Source organism: Budorcas taxicolor, chromosome 16, assembly GCF_023091745.1.
Source record: "Budorcas taxicolor isolate Tak-1 chromosome 16, Takin1.1, whole genome shotgun sequence".
Taxonomy (NCBI): domain Eukaryota; kingdom Metazoa; phylum Chordata; class Mammalia; order Artiodactyla; family Bovidae; genus Budorcas; species Budorcas taxicolor.
In genome coordinates, this window is record NC_068925.1 from 38,399,974 (window position 1) to 38,427,353 (window position 27,380).

At 43.4% G+C, this 27,380-nt stretch overlaps 1 protein-coding gene across 4 annotated transcripts in view; it reads right to left on the bottom strand.

Moving 5' to 3' along the window:
* SCYL3 (SCY1 like pseudokinase 3) overlaps window positions 1-26,562 on the bottom strand; it is a 41,760-nt gene extending 15,198 nt beyond the window's left edge. For 2 of the 4 annotated variants that reach the window (XM_052653424.1, XM_052653426.1), the window contains exons 1-10: window positions 26,421-26,562; window positions 21,738-21,955; window positions 14,052-14,237; window positions 12,118-12,231; window positions 9,955-10,011; window positions 8,762-8,864; window positions 7,447-7,558; window positions 5,331-5,408; window positions 2,970-3,109; window positions 2,136-2,320 (exon numbers count right to left, since the gene is read on the bottom strand). In XM_052653424.1, coding sequence (XP_052509384.1) covers window positions 2,136-2,320; window positions 2,970-3,109; window positions 5,331-5,408; window positions 7,447-7,558; window positions 8,762-8,864; window positions 9,955-10,011; window positions 12,118-12,231; window positions 14,052-14,237; window positions 21,738-21,902 — 1,140 coding nt within the window. In that variant the 5' untranslated portion in view covers window positions 21,903-21,955; window positions 26,421-26,562. Of the gene's footprint in view, window positions 1-2,135; window positions 2,321-2,969; window positions 3,110-5,330; window positions 5,409-7,446; window positions 7,559-8,761; window positions 8,865-9,666; window positions 9,846-9,954; window positions 10,012-12,117; window positions 12,232-14,051; window positions 14,238-21,737; window positions 21,956-26,420 lie in introns of those variants that run through there. The other 2 variants (XM_052653425.1, XM_052653427.1) reach the window with 2 other exon arrangements.
* Window positions 26,563-27,380: the final 818 nt, after the last annotated feature.

Sequence of the window (27,380 nt, forward strand, 5' to 3'; positions counted from 1 at the left end):
AGCTGAATGAATTGAGCCACAAAGTTTTGCCTTACCTGACCTCTCACCAACCGACTACCACTTCTTCAAGCACCTTGGCAACTTTTTTGCCCAGAAAATGTTTCCCCAACCATCAGGACACAAAAATCGCTTTCCAAGCGTTCGTTGAATCCTGAAGCACAGATTTTTTTGCTACAGGAATGAACAAACTTATTTCTTACTGGTAAAAATGTGTTGACTGTAATGGTTCCTGTTTTTTATTAATATAGATGTGTTTGAGGCTAGTTATAATGATTTAAAATTCAGAGTCTGAAATCACTATTACTTTTTCAAAAACCTAATACTGATCTCAGCTCAGGACCTATGACGGGACCTCTGTTTCAGAGTTAGAGTGCTTGGTTCCTCTTCTACATTCTCAGACACAAAACAGCTACAGGTAGAGTGACAGCTACTGCTGCAGACGTGAACAAAGTGCTGTGCTAGAGTAACAAGGCTGTAAAGCCAGCCCCCAGTGAGCCACACCCCAGTACCCACGGCCTTGTATAAAGCCACCCCACAGTGAACCTGGCCTGACTTCTGTGACTCACTTCAATCAAGAGAATGTCACTGAAGTGATGTGGTCAGTTCCCAATCTATGCCTTAGGAAGGCTGCTTGGGCTCTTGTGGTCACCTTGGGCAGCCATGTAAGAAGTCCACCAACCTTGCTAGGGAAAGCATGTGGAGATGTCACGTAGGGGAACAAGGGCCCTGAGATGTCCAGAGACTTTGTGAAGAGAGAGCCCCAGAGAAGCCTGGCTTTTCCGCCCTCCCCTCTGAGGTGCCAAGGAGCTGTGTGGATGTGGGCCCCAGATGACTGCTGCCTCCACTGACATCATGTGGAACAACAGAACCCACAAGCTGAGCTCAAGCAATCCAAAGAATTGTGAGAATTAATAAAGTGTCGTGGGACTTCCCCGGTGGTCCAGTGATTAAGAATCCACTTTGCAAGGTGGGGGCACAGGTTTGATCTCTGGTTAGAAAACTAAGACCCCACATGCTGTGGGGCAACCAAGAGTGTGCACCAGAGCTACAGAGCCCTGAGGCTGCAACTGAGTCCCAACGCAGCCAAATAAATCAAAAGGTAAATAGATGAATGACTGTTGCTTTAATATACTAAGTAGTTTTGGGGCGGTTTGCTACACAGATAACAAATATTCATTATCTCCCATCTTCTCACTTCTTGAAAGCAGGGAGTATGTTACACACCTCTATGGCCCCAGTACTTAGGCATAAGAACTGGCCTAAAACCAGGCCTTATCATCTTTAAATAAATTAATCTCATAGCAAAACAGACAAAATCTTTCCAAATCTCATACTGAGTTGAACAGTGTCTCCCCAAAATTCATGCCCACCCAGAATGTGACCTTAAATGAGGTCATACTGGGTTAGAGTGGACCTTAAATCCAGTGACCAGTGTCCTTATAAAAAGGCCATGTGTCAACAAAAGCAGAAACTGAAGCAACACAGCGACAAGCCAAGAAACGCCAAAGGGCTACCAGAAGCTGGGAGGAGGCACGGAAGGACTCTCCCCCAGCGCCTTCAGAGGGGGCCTGGCGGACACCCTGACTGCGGATTTCTGGCCTCCAGAATCATAAGAGAATAGATTTCTATTGTTTAAGCCACGCAGTTTGTGGTAATTTGTTCCATCAGTCACAGGAAACCAATACAAACCCAGAGGCCCAGGGTGGGCAAAGGCAACCAGAGCTGGACCGATGCTGATCAATGGCTAAACCCACGGACAGGGACCATCTCCTCTCCTCTCAGCTACAGCCTAATTATTTTATAGTGAGTTAATTATGACACGTGCAGCTTCTCTTCACAAAGCATCCCACAAACGAATCTTGTTAGTTTTCCTCCAAAGAATTAGCAAGCAGAATTACAGGTTTCCGGTTATAAAGAAGCGAAGACTGACTATGCTGGTTTAACTGCTTCGCCTGGGTGACTGGCCTGGAAGTGCAGTTTTCGTGTCCACCCTTTGGGTTCCAGGAGGCTTCCACACTGAAAAGCTGTCTCAGGCCTTCTCAGCTCTTATCCAAATGCCCCCAAGCCCCCTTTTCCTTCCAGCCCACTCCCCGGGTGACTCAGGGACCGTCCGCCGCTGACCCGAGCACCCCTACCTGGGGTAGGATGACCTTCTTCAGCTGCTCCTGCGTGAAGTGCTCCACGTAGGCCTCCAGGTGGGACAGCAGCACCATGCGCACGTGCTCCTCGTGCACCTCGAACAGCCGCAGCAGCTCAGGGATCACCCGCGCCTGGAACAGGGCTGGTGAGAGGAGGCGGGGGGCTTCTCCCTGCGTGTTGTCTTCCCCCAGATCAGACGGGGAAAAAAATCATCACTTCAGTGAAAGGAGCACGAAGCCTAGTGCATAAACTGAGCCCAGAACTTCACACACAATCCTAAGTACTCTTCGAAATTCTTGTGTCCCAAACCAAAGGCAAGCTCTTCACTGACCCCATATTACTCAAGGCTTAACTGTCTTAAGTACACTCCACCTTGTAGGAGCGTTTCTGATACACTCTTATCATACTTAACGTACTGCAAAGAAACCTTATGTTTTAACATAATTCTGAGTGGATAGCTCTCTGTATTAATACATTCATGTCTAATCAAGGAGAAATTTCATATACTAGATTCAACTGATATTATTGTTGCAGTTGTTCCTGCAAAGCCAGGAAGTGTTAAATGCTACAACAGGAGCTGGTCCTCTCTTCTGAGCAGTTAAGGAAGGTCCTTCAACAGAAACAGGCATCAGAACCATTTGGGGACCTTTGAAAATATGTATTCACCTGTCTTCCTTCTGTTCCAGACCTAGGGGGCCAGGCACAGGCAAATTTAGAAAAAGCTCCCCAGGTCATTCAGATCACCACACAGTAAGCGTGCACTGTTTAAATGGGGACGAATAATTCCCAAACTCCGTAATTACCAAGAATACTTTGAAAAAAAAATTCACCTTTTTTAGGGCCGAGGAGGTAAGGAAGAAAACTCTTAACAGCTACTGGCTCTGCAAACACCAGCTGGTTAAGCAGAAGAGGCACCAACCGTGAGGCTATTAATTCCTCTGACAGGCAGCTGACTCTGTCCAGCAGGAATCTGGGGGCAAAGAAGGAAAGCCTGGGACACTGCAGCAGCTTACTTGCAGTTGAGACACATGCAGCCTTAGCCCACATCATCGAAGTGATGCATCTGAAATGTGGCTAGGGAGACTAAACAGGTGGGTCCCCAGATTCTTAAGAAAAACACAGAAGGTGTGAGACAACGCCAGCTAGTCAGTACATATACAACCTCCCATCCAAGCTAGGAAATTTTTTTCAACAAATTGCCCCTCATTAATAATAGCAAGAGTGTTCTCTTTCCCCCCTAATAACCCAGTCTTTTTAGTCAATAAAAGGTACTTTCTCAAATTTAAAACACACGTGTGCTTAGTCGCTCAGTTGCGTCTGACTCTTTGTGACCCCCATGGACCGCAGCCCACCAGGCTCCTCAGTTCATGGAATTCTCCAGGCAAGAATACTGGAGTGGGTTGCCATTTCCTTCTCCAGGGGATCTTCCCGACCCAGGGATCGAACCTGGATCTCCAGCACTGCAGGCAGATTCTTTACAGTCTGAGCCACCAGGGAAGCCCATTTTAAAACACATAGGATATTACATTACTTAAAGTTTCTATGGTAAACGAAACACTGGCTTTTGTTAGAAGCAGCTAAGTACAAGCACTTTGTTAAGAAATACACAGACATCAGGTATTAACAGTAATAACATGCCACCATACAATCATCCTGAGCAAGTATCTTGCCTCCTACCTAATGAGGAAATGGACCACACCAAGCATTACCTCCTTCAAGCCCCTCAGCCACTATCCACAAACAGGTCCACGGCCAGAATAATTCCCACCTCTTTTCCAGGTACCAAGGATGTGAGGGATTCCTCTTATTTAAGGCCATCGCCACAGGGCCATCGCTCCAACATGCCCTTCTACCCCAGGGCCACAGGCCAACAGCCCCCCTGCACAAGGAGGGCTTCAGTTCCTCCCTCACTCCCACCAGCTCCATTCTGTGAGTCCAAAGACATGCTCCCATCTTTTCCAGCCTTAAAAACAGCCTTACTTGACTCCCTTAGCAATTCAGTAGCAATTCCATGTTCCTCTCCTCCAAGCTTTTCAGGAGGTTTTACCCAAAGTCCATGTTCTCACCTTCTGCTCACATTTCAATTCACAGCAGTTTAATTCTCTGCTGAAATGGGTTTTTCTAAGACAAAGTTACAAAAGCTCTCTTGATGGCAAAGTCATTACTATCTTTCTGAAATTCTCTACCGTTGGGAATACCATTCCTCCTGTTTCTGAATCTCCCCTAACCACTGCTTCAGCCTCACTTGTCAGCCACTCCCTCCCCACCAGCCCCCTGACAAGCTGGGTGCCCCAAGTCCTTTTCATGCTACCCACTTTCTCCGGGAAAATGTCAATGACTACAGGCTAATGAACCTTAATATTCACCTCCAGCTCATCCTCATCAGACTCCTCTCCTGAGATGCAGACCCATCTGCCCAAAGGCCCATGTCCATCTCTACCTGGAGGCCCACAGCCACTTCCAACCAACACGGACACCAGATCCTATGTCTTCCCTGCAGTATTTTCCAGCTCGTTTAGTGATAATCACTAACGCTTGCCAGTTTTTATGTTTTAATATTTCTTATCTGTGTCTTTACTCTACCTTCGCTGCCCTTACATGAGGCCTCCCATCTATTGCTGGCCTGCCATGGTCTGCCAACCAACCCAAATCTTACATGAAGTAAAGCTGTGGCCCCTCCGTAGAAAACAGAGTAATCCACCCAAGGTAAGAGGCATCTGTCTCACAGCCTGTTTTCACTCCTTTGACAGTTTCAAGGCCTGAAGCCCACTGCTTACCAATAGCGTCAGTACTCCTCTCGGCTAGATCCGAGGGTGCCTGCCCTAACCCCTCCAGCAGGACTCAAGCGGTCATCCCTCCACACACAAGACCTACTGCGTCTCACCTTTCTGCACTGGTTCACACTGCCTCTCTAGGACAGCTTTTCTCGAACCTCCTCCCTGCCCCGTCCTCTGCGTTCTCAGGACATCCCCCTCAAGCTCCACTACTGTCTACGGATTATCACTCTGTATCTGTTTCCTTCTCAGAACTATGCTTCCCAGGGTCTAGCAGAGAGCCTGACATAGAGGAAATGTCACTGAACTCTGTCTAAGAAACCCAATGACGGACTCGTCTTCTCTAGGACACCTGATGTGATTACATGGACTTAATCCAAGTTACTAAATTTTAAGGCCTGAATTTTCTGAACTTACTTGAAAAATTCAGTTTTTTCCTCTTCGCTCTTCAATGTTAAACTTTTCAAGAAATTTACAACTTCTAGAAAATCATTCCTAAATGCCAAAAAGAAAAAAAAAAAAAACAAACACGCAGGACAACAGATTAAAGAAGGCACATTAAATATCAAAGCCATAATCGCAGACCACACGATAATACTACTCAACAAAGACACATCTCCCTGACCACGTGGAAGATTCTACTGTAACTAAGTAGTTTAGAAGACAAGTGCTATAGGACAAGCCCATAGGGAATTTAATATTAATATCAAAGAGATCTGTGAAGAGGATACATGCTTAACCACACACATGTGTGCATATACACACGCAAACAAATGCTGTGGTTTTAATAAAATCATCATAGTCATCCAAACATTTTGTTGTAATAGGATGTGGTTACATGAAATGTCCTCAGAGAAATGCTTTTACCGTTACAGAACAGTTGCTGATTCTCAAGTCTCCTCTGGGGAAGTAATAACTATTAAAGAGGGTTGCAGAAAGAGGCATTTCTGGTACAAGTCACAGGGATCTTCCCATGTCGCCTGTTTTGTCTGGTCACTTTTCCAGCCAGGCAGGGAAGAGGGTGACAAGAGTGGGTGGTTTCCTGCAGGGCCTGCAGACAGTCCCAAAGCCAGCTCAGCTCCAAGCAAACGCGGTCCCTGGGAGGGAGGCTTTAGCAGCAGCCAGCAGCCCCCACCAGCAGGGCTGACCTCCTCTCCTGGGTCTCCACACCTCACCTTTGCACCTGTTTCCCTATGGCATGGCAGAAAGAGTGCAAATGCCTTGACCAGAGAGTAAAATCAGATGGCTCAGCTGCCTCGGCAGGAGCTTCGGCCCTGCCTCCTCCTGCTGCCCCTGGCTGGGCTTTCCCCTCACGGGCAACAATCCCCCCATGGGCAACAATCCCCTCACATGTAACAGTTTATGAAAGAGGGGGCCGGTGTGTGGTTCTGCCTTCCCTCTCCTGTTTTTACTGAAGGATAATTCAATTCAGCTTTACAATGTTGTGTTGGCTTCTGCCAAACATCACCATGAATCAGCCAGAGGCATACCTACGCCCCCTTCCTCTCCCTTGTTTCATCCACAAGTCATACTAAAGAACTCCTACCACACACAGTGATGAGAGACTCTATTTACTGTAAAGGATTCTTCTCCGCAGAGAGTCTGAAACATCCCCCCCAAAAACACATGGAGATACCTTGGTTAAAGGACTCATAATGGGAAAGGTTTGAATAGCTCTTTTGGAACATATGTAACAAAGCCCATGTGACCACAAGGAAAATACCCCCTCTGCTGTGTTTAATGATATACCTCATCCTACCTTAGAACCCCCTCCAGGGATAATATCAACTCTCCCTTCACTCTGATTTCTCTCAGGCTTTCCGACTGCAAACCCATAAGGATTTTTAGTTTCACAACTGACATGAGTTTGATTTTGCTAATAAAAGTTATGAATGAGGAGTTAACCTGTGCAGAAGTTCTGCAGACACGGAAATTTAAAAAATGAAGGACACAAAATTAAAACTAACCTTGAAGAGAGAGGTTCAAAAATCTCTCTGAATCCAGCGACAGTATTGACAGCTATACTGTGCCCTCCCTCTAAATTGACTTCTTTGCTGTTCCATCACGAATTACTAAACAAAGAAAACAATCTTCTGCCTGCCTGAAGAAAAATAAGCTCATTTCCATGCCCATCCCCCACCAACAAGTAAAATTCAACAATAACAAACTCGTATAAATAATACAATGTCAGCAAAACAGAGAGGCTGTGTTAACATTAAGTTCCTCAATTAACTTCTCCAACTCTACACCACTGGACACAGCCTAGCTTCTTCACGTTCACAGAAGTCCTAAGGAATCCAGCTATAATGTCTAGACCCAGGTGTCCACGGTGAAGGGGTTCTAGAACTTCCTATCTGTGAGAGGAACGTGAGAGGCAATGACCACGTCTCCCTCTACTTCCCACGTGGACATGACTCACTCTCCCCTAACACTGAGGGGCAACAGCAGCAGCAGCACGAGGGCCCGCACCGCCCGAGTGCGGCCGACAGGAGGGCCGGCAGGGGCAGGCAGCGCGCCGCACCGGGCGCCTCACCTGAATAAGTCGTGGCACAGGAGGCTGCAGAGCGCTGGCCGGCACTGCGGGCTGGGACTCAGCAGGGCTGAGTGCAAGGTCTGTTGAAAGCTGGAGAGAATATCCGCTGCAACTGAAACCCAGAGCGACAGTTAGTTCCCACTGCCTCCTCCCTCCTGTTAGGACCTCTACAGCTGGAGGCTGACGGGAGCAAAAACCAACCTGGAAAAAGCCCAAACAAAGAGAGCTCTGGCTGGTGCGCAACAGCTCCCTGCCTGCCTGAAGTCAAACTCCTGGGCAGGTGGAGAAAACCATCCTGCCAATACATCTACCCCCCCTGCTCCCCTTGGAGGCCCCCACCTTTCCTGACTGTCAGCTTAACTCAGCTCAGGCCTGGAGGAGGAAGCTGAGTAAATGGCAGGTTTGAGGGCCTTTTCGATCAAGTCTCCTAACCCTCAAAACACAGGAAGTTATTTGAAGGACTGTATTTCCTCTCAAGGATGGTACATAATTGCCACCATGCTAGAAACAGTGAAGAGCAGTGAGTTCATCACCCACAAAGGATGTCCTAGAGCTTAATTCTCAAATGTTTAGGCTGGGACAGGGCAGAGCTGATGGCTGAATGGTGCTTGTAACTTCAGAGGATGGAATGAACCAGGCAGAAGAAACTGCGTTGGAACTGCACAAAGCTGCAGCAAATGAGATACAGGCTGGTAAAGGGGCTTAATGTGTACAGACCCCAGTACATGTAAAGGATGGACATCTGAAGGCCCGGAGCAGGTGGAGGAGAGGAAGTGGGCTGTCAAGCATGCCACCAGAGAACTCAGAGGAGAACTGTGTGCTCAGTAGCCTGGCCTTTAAGGGCCAACCAAAGAAAACAGTAATGAGTAAATGAAATCATAGCCAAAAAAAAAAAAAGAATCGAAAGGACTTTGAAAGAATCAAGATAAAGAAATGTTCATCTTAATTTAGAAATTAATTGTAAAAAACTCTGAATCTTATCCTCAGATCATTACATACACATCAACAGTACCATTCATTTATTTAAAGGCTGGTTTGATAAGGAATAGTCTTTAGACCATAAATACAGTACCAATCAATAAGATCATAATATAAGATACCCAAAGCCATAGTTCCAAGTGCTTCCTACTTAAAACTCTTTTAACTGTTCAAAGTGACGAAGCCCAAAGCTTCTGCCCTCACTGCTATTACGATCTGCCCTGCACAAAGTTTCTTGGTAAGCAACAGTTCCGTACTACAATCAAACGCTGCAGCATCCACCGTGGATGGCTGTCCCACTAATTCTGCAGATGCAGAGAGCACAAGTCCAACTCACCCTGTTCACTTAAGACTGTGAGCAAACTTTCCACCAGTGTCCCAAAAGAATAGGCATCCCGGGCGTGTCCGTGGGACGCTGGCAGAGTCGTGAATTCTGGAGACTAAAAGCAGTAAAGACCATTACAACCAGAGGATCTGCTTCAGAAACCATTCCTAATCTTCTCTGAAGCACTTTCTCCCATTTTTGTGTTTAGTATCCAAAGTTAACTACGCAGTATCACACACAAATTTCTAAGCTCTTAAAATGATTAGTGAATAGAATTTATCAAAGATATTAATATTAAATAAGGAGGGGGGAAAGGCCATAATATATGTTTGTGGCTTTCAGAAATATTTCTGACTACAAACTGGAGTAAAAAAAATTATCAGCAGCATTATATGCATATATATGTGTAAGTACATAACAAAAACAGAAGTTTCAAAAAACAGTTCTTAGTCTTGCTCCTCAAGATGTCCGGTGATACTTTCTATTTACTCCCTTATTTTTCTCCCTTAAAATGCCAGTCAGGAACCCTAAATTGATTCAAACCTACAAATCATTTGAAGGTTTGAAAGACACTAGTATATACACATAGCACTGCTTTGAATAAACCTGAGTTATTTCAAGTCCTAGGTTTATACTTAAGTTTATTGTTGAGTTTGTGTTTCTTGCAAAGCACAATAAATACGTCTTTTGGGATCAAAGTCTATAGTGGTTAAGGACAAACTTAGAAAGAACAAGTGCTTTTGAATTTATTGTTAAATATTATCTTTCTTTACCAGCACCATAATATTAATAATCACTCTTCCTCACATCTTGGAATCCCAACTAACGGCAGATAAGCAGACGACCAGCTTGGGTGAAGCACAGGAAAGGGCTGGGCTCTTGTTTCCTCAACTCTCATGGCTTCCACAAAGGCTCACCATGGAATGGTATGGTGCCCCCACTCTGCTCACACCGAGGTGCCTCTTCTCTTTCAGTACCATCACAGGGGTCTACATGACCAAAATGTAAGTTGAGTTTCAAGAAAAAAGGCTCTCTGCTGTGATGACATGATCAGTCTCAGAAGCCTTCAAGGCCAGAGGAATTAGGAAGTGTCTATGACTTCGCAAAGAGGTGGGCAGAGGAAAGGTTTGTTTGTTTGTTTGTTTCAAGTTTCATACTCAGTTACAGAAAGAAGTCTTCGTGACATCTGAAGTGTATCATCTTACCATCTCTTCAGGAGGAATAGATGCCGGGTCTCTTACTGACCGAATACTCCTCAGAAACTAAGAGAAATAAATTAAGGAAAGTAAATTCAAGCATATGCTTGGTGAACCAATCTCTTACATCAAGTTACAAAAGCAAAGAACAATCAACACCAATGAAACCTTCAAACCAATGCTACAGGCTAAATACAAAAATTAAAAATCTTCATCACTGAAAAATGGAGATATAGTGCCTGGTATGGCACAAGACTTAGTGGAAAATAAGTATCAGTTCCCTTTCCTTTTCCTTTCAGCTGGTTTAACAGACACCCTCTGGTGTTCAGACGCATCTCTATCTGATTAATTTATAAGGCAATTAGAAATACTTCTTTCTCATCCTACATGAAAGTGAAAGTCGCTCAGTCATGTCCAACTGTTGTGACCCCATGGACCATATAGTCCACGGAATTCTCCAGGCCAGAATACTGGAATGGGTAGCTGTTCCCTTCTTCAGGGGATCTTCCCAACCCAGGAATCGAATTCAGGTCTTCCACATTGCAGGTAGATTCTTTACCAGCTGAGCCACCAGGGAAGACCCTCATCCTTTGGAGATATTAACAAATAAAAAACTTCTCTAGCATAGGACAAATCTATCATTAATCTGCTCTCTGAATCAAGCCAGTCATAAGTTGGTTGCCACATGAGATAATGTGAGGACCTTATAAACTAGAGAGACAGAGCCAGCATCCACAGAACAACATTCATCTACTGATTCATCAAAGATCATTTCTCAAGAGCTTGTATGTTCCAAACGCCATCTAGGGCACCAGGAATACATATTGAATGCAAGAAATCCCTGTCCCCGGCCAGGAGCTCACGACCTAAAATGTAAACTAAGCACTTTGACAACGTGTGCTGGTCAAGCACCTGGGAAGCCCAGGAGGAAGACTACTCTTGTTGGGCAGGGGACACCTCGGGGAGGGCTTCACAAAGAGGAAACTTAGCCTGATCTAGACTTCAGCGAGATGTCAGCCTCATCTTACATCCTGCAGAGTCCAGGGGAAGAAAGGCGACAGAACGGCACACAAGGGAAAATGGGGGTGAAGGAGGAGAACCCTGCTGGACTGCACGGAACAGGATGCAACCGGAGTGGAGCTCAATAACCAAGTGGCACCTGGAGCTGACGGCAGGCTGGGGAGGAGCTGGAGAAGGGCCTGGGACCCCGTGGTCCAGAATCTGGGATACACCTCACGGAGGGAATTACGCTGTTATACTGATTAGCTGGAAGCTGACTTCTGAGAAGAAAGGGATCAACGGGGACAGAAATAACAGAGGAACGTCTTCATGGTGGAAGGAGCATTTGCGCTGAGCCAGAGCCCCTGAAGGTACACAGGCAACAAGGCCCCTGTGAAACCTGCATACAAGGGAACAGGGGGAGTAAGGTGGAGCCAGAAGTCAGGGAGCCCCCGCGTCAGTAAGGAAATCATGATGTGTGTGTTTGTGTGTGTGTGTTTTAAAAGGCTAAGTCTAGTGGCAACATGCAAAATTATGGAAATAAGAAACAAAACAGAGAACAGTAAGACTGCTCAACTCCGGAGGGGAATTTGTAGACCTCTGTCAGACAAAATTATAAGACGGAGCACAGGCAGCAGTACCGTGGCCCACGAGGAGTTGGGATGCACAGTCCCTGACGGCGGCTCTTAGGGCCTAATGTATGACTCTGGAAAACACGAACAAGTGCTCAGTGAGCATGTCCAATGTGCCTAATATGTGCCAGGCCCTATTCCAGGTGCATGGATAAAGCTACGTATACAACACTATCACCCTCAAGAAGCTCAGCCACTGGTAAAGAAGGTAGACACACGGAGGCAATTCAACATTAGACACTCAGTGGGAAAACTAAGTGCAGGTTACTACAGGAGCACAGAGGGGAGGTACTGAATGGAAAATTGATCAAGCCTCTTCCAGTCTCAAGATCCCTTCGCTCTAAAATGAGAAAAGAATAGATGATGCCTAGCCCCTCTGGACAGTAAAAGCCGACAACCCTGTGAATGTGAGTACTGACAAAAAAGCCAAGTCTCCAAACCTCAGCTCACACTATTGCTGGAGCAAAGTCCCTACGGGAGAACCACACACCAAAATGCTATCAGACTCTGAGCGACACAGAGGGCCTGGCACCTGGCTTACCTCTGGCGTGGCCTGAGCAACTTTGCAGACTGTTTCCATTCCTCCCAGCTTCCAGTGCCCATCCTCGCTCACAAACACAGACGATACGCAGACATTGTTGTGTGTGAGGTGTCCCTGGGAAAAAAAGAACAGGAAGAAGACTGCCATTCCCATTTTCTGAGTAGAAGTTTTATAAAACTAAGAACTCATCACCCAAAAAAAAAAAAAAAATATGGCAAGTCTTTCTACTTGTGGCATAATAAACAGAACTACCACTTTAAGAAATGACAAATTCAATGATCCAGCTTAAGCATTATGAGGTTAGGGAAAAATGAAAAACACAGTGGAAAGGCTTATCTCCCCCTGCCCAGTGTGGCAGGTTAGTAAAGACATGAAAGCCACCGCGCAGACGCTGTACATCCCCATCTCCGTCGGAGTTGGGGGATACAGGTGTCCTTATAGGTAAATTTACAAGTCTCTTCAGCCTACATCGTGTGCTTCAAGCGCCTTTAAAGGAAAAATTTATCTTTGCTCCCATAAGGTTACTGGATTAATTTTCTCTTCTAAATTCTTTCTCACCTACATTCTATCACGAACCCAGATCCACTTCACCTGAAATCTTGTCAGTAGGCATTAAAAAAATTCTGCCTGAAGAAGAGGAAAATGGAATGATAAGGACCACCAGAAATGTCCCACAGACCACAGAAGTGCCAAATTTAAACCTATGTAAAAAAATAGTCCAGTCAAATAAATGAGGGAAGAAGAAAACAAGAACGGGGATGAAGTATGTTTTTTTCTCAAACCAGAAATTATTCCAGTAGATAAGTGCACTTTAAATACTCTACCTATCAGATCCAATAGGTACACATTTTTTATATACAACACTCCAACGTATATATACATATTTTTAAAGGAAAGCTTAGAATAGTATCAGGGTGTGTTTCCGCTTGAGAAAAATAAAGGCAAATAAACACTTAGATATTTGCTTAAGACACACAAAGAGCACCTGTGGCCTAACACACTGATCGCTGAGGCTGTCTATGGCAACAAGCAGGGCCCCGGCTTCAAGGACAGGGACTGGTTTCCTTGTCTGCACTCTCATACTATTCAAACTTTTTACTGCATTCAAATATTTTCCCAACAGAGAAAATATTCCACCACAGTGCAGCATTAATAATTCTACTTATGTGTATCTTAGAAATACTTTTAAGAGACAATAAATTCAAAGTGATATTTGGAGAGTCTATCTCCCATTAATAGAAAAAATTTTTTAAAAACACATTAAGATGAGTCAAATGCAAGGGCTTCTAACCTGTAACTGGTGTTTCTTAATCTTGGGAGGCTGCCATAGGCCTTTATACTTCAGAATGTAAATCCCATTAAGAAACTAGTAGTTCAATAATACTGTTAAGAAACAGACCACAAGTAAACAATACCACTTTATCCCCATAATAGTAAATACTGCCGTGGTATTAAGGGGCTGCCTATCTTTGGCACCACCTACTTGAATGAGAAAGGGTGTGTAAAACTCTGCCTCTTTCTAAGAAATGATCATTTCTTTCATTAAAAAAAAAAATTCCTGAAAACAAATAGAAACATGGTCCACACCAGCACTAATGTTATTAAACTTTTATCTCATCCTAATAACAAATACCAGCTGTAGATATTTTTAGGTAAAGACTTATCCAAAACTAGAGACAGACTATATAGTAAACTGAAATAAAGTTCTATAAATAACTACCCAGGGACAAAGAACTTGTTGCCTGCTCCACAAACCACTTGTCTGTCTACAGCATCTCATGTGCTCTTTTCCCTCAGGAAGCTTTCTGATGAGAATAGTAACTTATGATTTCTATAGATACCAAAATTCACAAGCACTACCCCATACATCAGCCTCCATCTCCCACTCCTGGTCTAAATGAACGGCTGTGAGGCAGACTGTCCAGGTTACTTACTCGGTCATGAAGGAAGATAAGAGCCAGCAATATGTCATAGATCCCAGCACAGACCTCTGCAGAAGACAATGTTTCCAAAACCACTTCCAGAGGCTGCACTCGCTCAGTGACGAGATGAATGCCGTCTGTTTCCACAGTGCAAGATAAAAACCTCAGCAAGCACGGGTGACGGAGAGTCTTCAGGTGCTTTAAAAACGCAAACAGAAAAGTCGGTAAAGTTAATGACTCCACGCTTTACCGTCTGAGCCACCAGGGAAGCCCAAGATTAATTATAGTCTCAAATATATTGTAATCAATTCAGAAAATGTATACTTAAATTCAAGGTCTTCTCTAGTTTCTTACCTCCCCCACCTAACCCCCAAGAAGGCAAAGAAAAATCCATGACTTGTTCTGACAGTGTTTACTTTACCAGCATTTATATTACTCTATAGAGACTTTCATTTCCATGAGTGTAAGCCCCCAAGAGCCCAGATTTCCAATGATTATTGCTATAAACTCTGAACAAAGCACCGAAACACCACCTGAGAACTCTGAAAAGTAAACAAGAGCATGCAGACTATGGACGGCAGTCACCCAGGGGGTGAGTTTCCTGGTTCGGGGGATGTCCCTTCTCACAGCTGTGCGCTGAGGGGAGGCCCCAGGTGCAGAGCAGTGCAGCAAAGGTGGCTGAAACTCAAATGGAAACTCTGCCATCTTTGTGGCCAGGAGAACCAAAGCAGGTTTGAGTATGAGGAAGCTGTCCCAGAGGAGAGAGAGCCAAGGGAGGGAGAAGAAGAGGCCCCAGTTATCTGTATACCCACACAGGTCTCAGACCAACCCCGGAACCAAACACGCACAGGACAGACCCAAATCAGCACAGCGAAGTTTTGAAAATGAACTACGGTTTGAACTACCATGCACAGGAAGGGTGAGAGAAGAGTAGTTTAAAAAAAAAAAGGCGGGGGGAAGCTTGAACCCAAGGGAATTGACCATCTGCAAACGAAAAACATCAACATTCTTCAGAGAATTATAACAGAACCAAGAGTCTATGCAACAGGGCATTCAAAATGTCCAGGATGCGATCCAGAATCACTCAGAAGACAAAGAATCATGAAATGTGAAAAAGCAGCCAACAAATACCAACCCCAAGACTGAGCAGACACCAGATACTAGAAATTATCAGAAGGAATCTGAAGCAGCTATCACCACCATTCCCGCCTGGAGAGAGAAGGAAAAGAGTTATAAAATAAGTAGAAAAATAGAAGCTCTTGGAAGAGAAATGAATGTTACATAAAAGAACTAAATGGAAATTTTATAAATTAAAAATACTACAAATAAAAAAATACAATGGATGAACTTAATAACAGAATGATAATGACAGAGACAAGACTCAGTGAACTTAGAGTTGTTAACCAATTTAAAGAACAAAGAAGAAAAAATAAAAGAAAAGGTCAGGGCTTCAGAAACCTGGGTAACAAAAACAAAAAGTTTAATGCACATAACTGGAGTTCTAAAAAAAAAAAGAGAAAATTGGGACATAAAAAAATATAATGGTTGAAAACTCCCCAAATTTGGCCAAATACTTAAGTTTACAGATTTAAGAATGTCAGTGAACACTAAATAAGATAAATCAGAGAAAACTACACCTAAACACATTATGATCAAACTGCTGAAAATCAAAGATCAATTTAAAAATCTTAGAAGTAGCTAGAGAAAAACAACACAGATGGAGAGATAAGAAACTAAATGATACTAATTTCTCATAAGAAAACAAAATCCGAAAGATAAAGGGAAACTATGTTTAAAGCAATGAAACAAAAAAAATCATCAAACCTGAATTCTGTACCTAGCAAAAGTACCCTTCAGGAAAGAAGGCAAATTAAAAGCATTTTTGATCAAGAAAACGGAAAAGTTGTTGCTAGATGATCTGCTCTACAAAAATGCTACAGAAAGTTCAAGCTGAAAAGGAAACACCAAAGGGAAACCTGGATCTTAGGATTGCAAGAAGAGCATCCGAAATAGTAAATATCAGGTTAAAGCTGAAGGTTACATTTTTTCCCTCTTATTTAAAATATATATGACTATGCAGAGTAAGCACTGTAACACTTGCCTGGTAAGGTTTTCCATGTGTGCGATGTATATGCATGCCTGTGTGCCTGTGTGCACACAGTTAATATACATGTAACAAAAGGACAGCAGGGTTGGAGGCTGCAGACATCTATGTGATTCCAAGGCTTCCACATTTTATGTGACTGTGGTACAATGCTAACCACAATGAGTGGTCAGTACTAACTAACCACAGTTAATAACCAGAACTAATTAAAAGTTAGTCATGTATACTGAAGTCCTCAGTGTAACTAGTTTTTAAAAAATAAAGAAATATATAGCCCCCATTCAAGATACATTAAAACAGAATACTAAAAATATTAAAATAATTCACAAGAAGGGGGAACAGAAGAACAAAAATCAGAAGGGGATGAAAAGAAAACAAATGATAATTACATTAAATGTTAAAAAACTAAACACTCCAATTAAGAGTGGATAAAAAAGGAAGATCCAACTATATGCTGCCTATAGAAGACATACTTTAGACAAAAGACAGAGATAGGTAAATGAACAGAAAATAAATGAATTTGATGGAAAAGGATATCAGTAAGCAAAAGAAGGCTGACATGGATATATTCCCATCAGACAAAATATACTTCAAGACAAAGAGTATGGCCAGAGATAAAATGGGACAATTACTTAAAGAATAAAAGGGATAATTCATTAAAAAGACATAACTAATTATAAATGTATATATGTATAAGAGCAGAAACTCGATACACATGAAGTAAAAACTGGGAAAATGAAAGGGAAAAACAGACAATTTCAAAATCATGGTATCAGAGTTGGAGATTTTAAAGCTTCTGTCTCAACAATCGACAGAAAAAAAAAATCAATAGAACTAGCAGAAAATAAACTAAATAAATAAAAACTTAGAAAACCTGAATAATATCAACTACCTGAATCATACTGAGATTTAGAAAACACTTTATCCAATTGCAGAATACAAATTCTTTATTTGATGATCGGTTTTCTAGTTAATGAAAAGAGAAAAGTTTAAAGATAGCGTGCTGCGATTCATGGGGTCGCAGAGTCAGACACGACTGAGCAACTGAACTGAATATGATTAAGGGGATTAAATGTTTGATAAGTAAAAAGGCAAAAAATAAGGAAGCAAGTTCAACAAAATTAAACAGTTTATCGTGGATCAGGGTACTACTAATCCATTCAAAACTGTTTTATGATCCAGTGGTGGATCAGGGTACTACTAATCCATTCAAAACTGTTTTATGATCCAGCGCATTATTCAACCATCTTTAAAACTTTTCTCTTTTCATTAACTAATTAGGTGTCCCAAGTGGCTTCTTATTTGTTTAAATGAAGGAAGAAAGAATGGAATAAATCTTGCATGATTCTGAATAAGGCACTTAACTTAGCAAAAACCTTGTCACTCCTCTTTGGCATATGTAGTTATGCATAAAATTATGCATAAATTCACAGGAAAGGTTAGCAGTTAAGAATGAAATAGAAATACTTCTTGATTTAAACTTCTGCTGTTCCAAAGAACAGACGGAATGACAAGATGTACTTGCTAAGTGTAACTAGGATATTTTCTCAATGAACATCAATTAAAGAGAAAAATGGTTTTGCTCTGGTGGAGAAAAGTGACTGCTGTCGAATGAGTGATTTGAAACCATCTGTTGCAAAGTTACCAAGTATCGATCACGTCTCATTCACTCCACCAGGTAAGAGAATTCTGAGTAAGGACCTTTATATTATTAAATTTCAGTAGTAGAAGATATTTTGCCGATCTATGCCCACACACAGATGTTAAGTGTGTGGTATTCCTACTATTCAGCAATCAGTTATGATTCAGCCATTCAGAGAATTAATTCAAGCCTCAGGGGCTTGACTTTTCCTTATCATTCTACCTTGAACTTGCTACTTCACTTTGAAAACAACACAAAGTAGTTCTCAACTGTAGCTTAAATTCACTTGTTAAGGTTTTAGACAGGGAGAAAGCTTTACTGTCACTCTGCTAAATACAACAAAATAACAAGATGCCTAAACCCGTGAGCAAGAATCTTCAGGGAGACAGATTCTTCCTCCTACCCCTAAAATGCAAATTGGAGAAAAAGGCAGAAGAGCGTTCTCTTTAAATGTTCACTGCCTGGAGGCAGGATCATAAACCAAGAATAAAATGTAGGAAGGTAAAGGGATAAAGAATTCTATGCTGGAAAGCATGCTTTTGGGTTCAGGAGATACTGAATAGGCAGGGGGAAATAATAGCTCTGGAGCTCAGACAAGAGGTTTTGACAGCTATTTAGAGACAAAAGGGTGAGAATGTGAAGTCTGAGAACAGTGGTGGGAACTGGCCAAGGGCCAGTGCCCCCTGCTGACCCTAACACCTGAGGGAGCGGTAACACTTCCCAAGTTCTTCTGAGCGGGTGGTGCTTGGGAGCCTTGTAAGAGAACCAGACTTTGATCATGAGGGGAAGGAAATCATTTTTTTTCAAAACTGAAAAGATACAGGGAAGTTGATTTACCAGAATGGGGGTTGTAAATAGCATAAAAAAGGCTGAGAGGGAGTGGAACAAAAAGAAAATGTCAGTATAAGGAAGAGCAATAAAGCATTTCCCCAACAGAATTCAAGCTCCTTTAAGCAGAGCAATCAGCCCTTCTATTTCTTTCTCATGCCCACACAATGTGGGTTCTCAAGTATGTTGACCAACAGCAGCGTGAACCTACCCTGGAATTAGAGCATGTCTCCTAAGGCAGTACACAGAGCACCTACACAGCATCTAAATACCTATTCTGATGTGGCTGCTTGACAGAAAGACACTCAGAAACCATTCTTTCAGCCTGCACTCATCATGAGGCCCTAACTAAGCACTTACATCATATTATAGCAAACCATAGAGTAACCAAGTTACTTAGTTAGGACTTAGGATTTACCACCCCTTGCAGACTACTGGTTAGAAATGAATCATAATCCCAGTGAGAAAATTATACTGCTGTATCAACAGCTAATGAATTCAGGATAAAATGAGAAGCTAGGATGGACTTGAAGTATTTCTGATACTGTTTTGTGGCCAAAGGTTATACCTGCATTTCATCTTGCTTCAGAGGTTAAACAGTGTGCTGAGACTGCTGTTTTTTATTTACAACATGGTTAGAAGAGTATAATCATTACCTAACAATGTTTGGCTACGGAAACACTGTATATCTGCTTGAAATGGTAATAATCCTACCATTGACAGCTATGAGAAATGTCAGTGGTAGGATTAGGAACCTGATCTCTAGAGAAAGGAAGCAAGCTAACGATGGTACTTCAATATTTTAGGTATCTAGGAAACCAAGTTTCTAAAACCCATTGCAATGCCATTCGTTTCTCAAGTACTGTGACCTTCATCTAAACTCCTTATCATTTTTTTGCCATTTCAAATTTCTCAGATTCATGGTTCAGGTATTCAAAGCCACACGATAGCCCGAGGAACCTAAGGGACAAGTATGAGCTACTTGAGAAGAGTCATGGCTCAGGAGAGTATGTGTAAATACCAAGGGCAGAAAAAAATCTTCCTTCTCAAGTTTTGCAATTCCTACAGTGTGGAAGTCATCAAACACTGCATGAGCTTTGCTTCTTTCCTTTAAAACTTCTATGACTTGGGTTGTTCAACTTCCATGCTACATACACCATAAAGATTAACATAATTTAAAAAATCTTATGGTCTTACAAATGATTATAAATTTCTAGTACTTCACTAGTAATAGTCAATTGTTATTTTTTAAAAATGTGCAATCTTATTAGATGAAAATAACAGGAAGTACGTCAGATATTAACTGCACCTAAGCAAAAGACAGGGAGGCAAGGCATTGTATCTTTTGTAAAATCACAATAAAAAATTATTATCAATTCCCAGATGGGCTGGAGAAGAGACAAATGTGTGGTCTTACCAAAAAGCACAATTACTTAGTGATACAACAGCCAGCCACACTTTTTATCAGAGCACATTAATGGAAAATGCATTCTGAGTAAAACATTTTCCTTAGGAACCATCTTACAACTGTTCATCTCAAGGCTGATCAGAGACATCAAATAATGAACTGGTTTGACAGACAAAATGCCTAAATTATATTCCTAACACTACATATTATAATATAGCCCTTTATAATCACGATCAAGGTATAAACCATTTAAACAGATCTATGAAATACAGGAGTGGGTTGCCACTGCAGGGGAGAAGGCAATGGCACCCCACTCCAGTACTCTTGCCTGGAAAATCCCATGGGCAGAGGAGCCTGGTAGGCGCCAGTCCATGGAGTCGTGAAGAGTCGGACATGACTGAGCGACTTCACTTTGACTTTTCACTTTCATGCATTGGAGAAGGAAATGGCAACCCATTCCAGTATTCTTGCCTGGAGAATCCTAGGGATGGGGGAGCCTGGTGGGCTGCCATCTATGGGGTCGCACAGAGTCGGACACGACTGAAGCAACTTAGCAGCAGCAGCATGAAATACAGGGCTTCCCTGGTGGCTCAGACAATAAAGAATCTCCCTGCAGTTCTGGACACCCAGGTTTGATCCCTGAGTCAGGAAGATCCCCTGGAGAAATGGCAACCCACTCCAGTATTCTTGCCAGAAGAATTCCATGGACAGAGGAACCTGATGGGCTACAGTCCATCGGGTCACAAAGAGTCAAACACTGAGCAACTAACACTTATGAAATATATATCAATGTTTCATTCTTATTGTTAGTACAAAGAGACTCAAGGTAATACAGATCATAACGTCTAACAAAATAAAGATAATGAATCAACCTGAAAGGGCTTTCCTTTTTAGAACCTTCCTGAAGATAATCTCAATGCCTGAACACCCAAGGAAATGGCTAACTAGCCAAAGAAATATCAGCTAATACTTTCCTTTTCTCTAATCTGAAAAGATACTTAGGGCTATTTTCTTGAATTATATTCCAAGATAGTCATTTTTTCTAATGACAGCCCAGGATGCCCTGACAGCAGGTCAGCCAGCTTGCTAGCTCACTGGCGCTCTTCACAGGAGCAGCAGTTAGGAGGCCTGAAGTGGGAGGAACTTCTTCATAACAATAAAACTGAAGCTGCTAGAGGTTAATGCTCTAGCGTCCCTCAGCAAGAAGTAGGGCCCAGGTCAGTCTTTCTGGGGCATCCCATCCCACATTCCAGTTTCACATTCTTTCCGGGAGCACCACAATGCCTCAGGAAAGGAAAAAACAGCAGTTACCGTTCCTAAAATATATAATTTCCAGGTCCATCCCATCATCAACACATCAATTAAAATGTAGTCCGTACTTACAGCATTTTTGCTAAGCTAGAATTAAGTCCCTTTATCTTCTGTGAGCCATGTAAAATCCCTTCCCAAACTCTCTCACTAAAAAAATACAAAATGATGAGAAGAGCTATTATGCTGAGTTGCATAAAGCTTTTGGCTTATCTATGGTATTTGACCTCGTGATGCAAGCTGGTGACGTTCCCATGAAGTAAGGACAACTGTATTTTCAAAGGCCATGAATGAAAATATTACTATGACCTACCTCCTTGGAACTTTATTAATTTCATGATTTTTTTAAATAGAAAACAGGAAGACAGTAAAAAGTACTAGCTATTAGGTTGTCACCTATGAAGGTACCTTGGCAGCTTTATTAACCTTATCTTCGTTTTCTCTCTTATACACAAAAACTGACGCGAGTTTGCCATCTTGCAATACAGCGGGGTAAACAGCAAGTCCGGAGGGTAAGGTGAACGGCGGTTCCTTCAGGGCATAGCTCTTCAAAGCGCTGTTCTCTGAGCCCATCCCTTATTTGGTGAGACAGGGGTGCTGCAGCTCCTTCTCAAAGCCAAGCAGACCTGAAAGCAAACAGAGAACATTTCCAAACGCTGAGTATCTGAGCTGTGAGCCAGAGACAGCCAAGTAACCAGACCCAGGCACTCGGCTGTAGAAACTCCTACCACTGCCTACAATCCTCATCAACTAGGCCATTTGACAACAATAACAGTCAAAGTTCAGCAAGTTACCTGCAAGGCTTGACAGAAAAACAAGTAATAGCTCTAGAAAAAAACGCACTTTACTAAACAGACAAATGCCGTTACTGTCGTTCCCAACCCCCAATGCACACGCACAACTTCCACAGAGGAAGAGCGATCCAATACAGAACAAGGGCTCTCTGGCTCCCTAACCCACTTAGATCCAGTCTCACAGAATAGAGTGCTGCAAAACTTGATCATTCAAAAATGACAAACTTCTGGATGTCTAAAACAACTCACAATTATATGGAGAACACTACAAACTGGAAAATGTTTCTAAAAATGTTGAAAACATGTTAACAAATGGAAAGCTTGCATAAATCAAGAAAACATAAAACACCAGCAGAATAATGGGAAGAGACACAGATAACTCACTGAACACAAATGACAACAAATAAAAGAAAAAATACAATCCCATGACTGCTCTCCAAAGTATGCTAAAAAGGGGGGAAAAGCAAAACCGTATAATCCCAGACATTAAAAAGACGTGAGATTCTAGGAAATGCAAACTTTTCTTTAAGGACAGGAAACAGGTAAGTGGTTGCCTGGGGTGAGACGAGTTAGAGGAACCATGGGAGAGGACAGGAATACGACGGGGTACAAGGAAACTTTGGGGGGAATGGATATATTCAGTATACCTTGATTATGATTACAGCGATGAGTGCTCTACTGCTATAGCTACACACACACACACACACACACACACACTTGAAAGATGTGTTAAGTATTAACAGGTTTGTTGTGGATGTCAGATCATGGATGATTCACATACATGAATGTGAATGTATGTGAATTCACATTCTATGTTTGTCACAAACACAGACACACATTTGCCTGCACCTCCCAATTGTTCCACAATAAGAGCATATCTTTCCAGGATACAAATGTTGTAACCACTCATATGGTTACAACAGGCAATACACAGAGGTTCAGCAGTATTGGTGGAGTAGCAAAGGGCTTACTGTGCACACAGGCACCTACTGTGACTGGGTTTACACTATGAAGGGAGCCACCATCAGAAGGTTCCAACCAGAACTGCCACTTCAGAACTGCCAGGTCACAAGATTTACCAATAAAGAGCCCAAAGCCTGAATATTTATGTGGAAATTTCCATATTTTTTCAACATTGGCTCCAACATTTTTAAACCTGTATAGGCCAAACAACACATGTCTGAAAAGTTTACAGCAGTCAGTTTTTAGTTCTGGCTTTACCATAACTTGAAAAATACAAGATAAAAAGAGTTCTTACTAACTCTGGCAGCATGGGAAGCAAGTTGTGAGCTCTAAGTAACAGCCAAAAATTCTAGGTGGATCTTTAAAAAATTTACTTTAAAATCTTCATCCTTTGGGTAAATATAAACCCAAGAATCATTATACATAGACCCTCTACTTGGGACTTTTTTCCCCCACTTTGGTAAAGTTCCATTCAACACTTACTAGGTTATCAGAGTATGTAATACTGTTTAAAACCAAAGACTTTCAAAGGGCTACAGACCTACATATAAACCTGAATAAGGATTAATAACATGTATAAGGGCTAAAGTTATCTAAAATTGATGTTTTTTTTAAAACTCAAGAATGTTTCTGAGGATAAGAACTAAGCTGGCTTTGTAACAAATCCACTGAGCTCCTACCTACCAATGAAACTCCAATACTTTGGCCACCTCATGCGAAGAGTTGACTCATTGGAAAAGACCCTGATGCTGGGAGGGACTAGGGGCAGGAGGAGAAAGGGATGACAGAGGATGAGATGGCTGGATGGCATCACCGACTTGATGGACATGAGTTTGAGTGAACTCCGGGAGTTGGTGATGGACAGGGAGGCCTGGAGTGCTGTGATTCATGGGGTCGCAAAGAGTCGGACACGACTGAGCAACTGAACTGAACTGAAGAACGACAGAGGCAAAAAAAAAAAAAAAAACCCCAAACAAACAAACAAATACCCCAAATGACAACAAGAAATAGTATTAAAAAGTATCTCAACAAGAGCTGACCCTTTAAAATCACAGGAAATTAGGGGTACCCATACCCTCTTCGTCAAAAACCTGAGAATAACTTTACAGCTGACCCTCCGTATCTGCAGTCACACATCTGTGCATTCAACAAACAAAGGGGACCCAACCAACCACAGGTCATGAAGTACCGCTCTAGGAAGATGTTAAAACTGGGTTTTATTTGGGTCCATGACCTAAAGAAAAACCACCTGAAAATTTAAAGGAATGAACCCCTTCCTTGTGAGAACTAAAAAGGATGACATTTTCTTAGTTTGAAAGCATGATTAATGTTGACAGCAGTCTACTGATACCACTCTGCAGTGCTTACAGTAGCTGGATTACAGCCTACTTTCAATAAAAACTTCCTAAGTTAGTTAGTGTTGATCGCTCAGTGGTGTCTCTTTGCCAGCCCATGGACTTAGCCCACCAAGTTCCTTTGTCCATAGAATTCTCCAGGCAGAATACTGGAGTGGGTTGCCATTTCCTTCTCCAGGGGATCTTCCCAACGCAGGAATAGAACACGGTCTCCTGCATTGCAGGAAGATTCAATACGGTCTGAGCTACCAGGTAGGCCCTATTGAGAAATAAATATCAGGAGGGAAATAAAAAGATGCGCTGTTGACTGCAATTTGTATATGTCTTATAAGCAGTAATTCTTAATTTATAGCTTCACAATTCTGTATCCTAAGAGGCACAAAAACTTGCTATAAAAAATGCTTTAAAAATGACAATTCAGCTAAAAAGGAGTTACTGAAATGTAATACTGGTAAACAAGAACACCTGGACTTCCAAAATGCTCTTTTTTGTTTTGAAGACTAAAGGGGAAAGCACCAAATCATTTAACTTTGAAATGATAAAGTCACAAAAAGGCAGAAAAAGATATTCTATTAGCATAGGTATTTTTCAGAATTTACCACCTGGTGGCTCCGCTGGTAAAGAACTCGCTTGCCAAAGCAGGAGACCATGAGACACAGACTCCATCTCTGGGTCAGCAAGATCCCCTAGAGAAGGAAATGTCAACCCATTTCCAAGCGCCAGTATTCTTCTCTGGAAAATTCCCTGGTCAAAGGAGCCTGGTGGGCTAGTCGATGGGGTCGCAGACTTGGACACGTTTGATCTCCTGCGCGCGCACACAGACACTACAATAAAATATTGGGTAGTTTCTGACTTGTACAGGTATCATCGTCTTCTCTTTAAAATGCTGTTCACCTATCTTCCTTCATCCTTTTACTTCCTTGGGCAGCACATCAGGTTTCTAGGCCACCTGTGGGATTAAAAGTCCTTGTCTATGTTACTGGGCAACTCATACACTAAACTAAGAAATGAGTGTTCTTTAGGGAACTCGCTCTCCTTCTCAAGTAATTGGGATGATCGTGATCTTAGCTCCCTCAGATTGGAAGTTCCAACGATAAGGTTTTACACTAAGAGTTCAAAGGACATCTGGTATTGATGGGTATTTTGTTATCAGGTGATAATATTACTTGAGGCCCTTCGCTTTGATCTGTTTCACGTATACATTCCCTATAACGAACTCAGTCCAGCAATATATAATGAAGCCTTCGCGTACCTCAAGAACCTAGTGTGATTTCAGCTAAGGCACGGGATGTTTTGGGGGTATGCGCACGGGTCCTTAAAAACAACAGTAACAGGGATTCCAAAATTCAGGACCCAACTGAGTATTCGTACGGTTTCCTATGTATGTTTCATCTTTATTCTAAACAAAATGCACTACCCAGAGACAGGAGCCAGCGGGGCCTCTGGGGCCCCGCACCGGTTTCCGATCGAGAATGAAGGCAGCATCCCAGGGCGGGCGCGAACCCAGGCTCCCGCGGCTCGGCCCCAAGCGCCCGGCACCTTCCCGCCCCGCCGCGCACATTCGCCCTTCCGGGGGCCAGCCTGGGAGCGGAGGCTGGAGGTCGGCGGGGATCTGACCGCGACTCCTCGGGGTCGCTTAGAGGCCGGGCCGGCGATTCCGCTTCGCTGGCCGCTCACCTTCCACACCTGCCCGCGAGGCCGGGCTCAGCGGCTCCCTTCCAGCGCCCCACCGGGCGGGGGTCGTCCGCGACGCCCAGATTGGCAGGGGCCCCGGCATTGAGCACAGAGAGGCTGCGCGGAGGCGGCAAGCAGCGATCAACCGGCAGCGGTGCCGCGCCGAGCTCGCCCCCGCGCGGGCCCCAAGCGCGGACCCGCGAGCGGGGCGCGCGCCCCCCGCCTCGCTCCCGGCCCGGGCCGGCCCCCTCTCCGGCGGCCCAGGCCCGCACTGACGCAGGACGCAGCCGGCGGCTCCCTGTTACCTGCGGATGGGCGGTGGGGGAGGCGGCCAAGGGTCTTAGCTCCGGTCCCCTCTTCGCCCCGTGTTGACACCAACCACCCTCGCCTCCCCCGTGACGCTCTGGCCACTACACCCACAATCTTCTGAGTCTGGTCTCTCCGGCACCATAGAGACGGGTCCGGAAGCCGGAAAGAATGCCGGCCTTCAGCCCTCCAACGCCACCACGAGGGCGAGAGTACCCGGAACCGAGACAGAGCGGCCGCGCAGGTGTTTCTCAGGCCAGTGCCATCTTGAGTGTGGGCGCCAGTGCGGGCCCACGGCTCACTCTCTGCCCCTAGTCTCCTAGCTGGTCTGTGAAGATGTCTCTTCTCTTGTACTCTGACTTAAACGTGAAAATCAGCCTTGATTTTAATTTTCAGCCTTTCATCTGCACGTCTTAACTGGATTTCCGCCCGAATCAAAAATGGCCGCTGGTGGCCTCTAACAGTTAGAAAAGGGGCGGGACGGAGAAGAGGCATACTCTGGAAATTGGTGAGGACTTTTAGGAGAGTGACGTGGCTAACCCCGCAGCTCTGATTGGCTGTGCTGCGTGAGCCGAAGTCCTAACAATCCCTGGTTAAAGCTGGCAGAGGTGGAAGTGGTTCTAGTTGAACCCCTTTCAGATAGAGAATCTGAAGTTACGCTTAAATCAGCGGGGAGTGAAATTGGGATTATTAATAGTGTTTGTGGGTCCCTGGGTCAGGAAGATCCGTAGGAGAAGGAAACAGCAACCCACTCCAGTATTCTTGCCTGGAAAATCCGTGGCCAATGGGATCAGATGGAATTGGACACGACTGGGCTTGCGCGCATACACACATTATTAATACTGATAGTTTCTACTTAATAGGATCTTGTGAAAATAAAGTGAGTAAACGTAATATTTTTGGAACTAGTTGACTCAAACCCAGTATATTTTCTTTATTATCTTACACATGATCTTAGT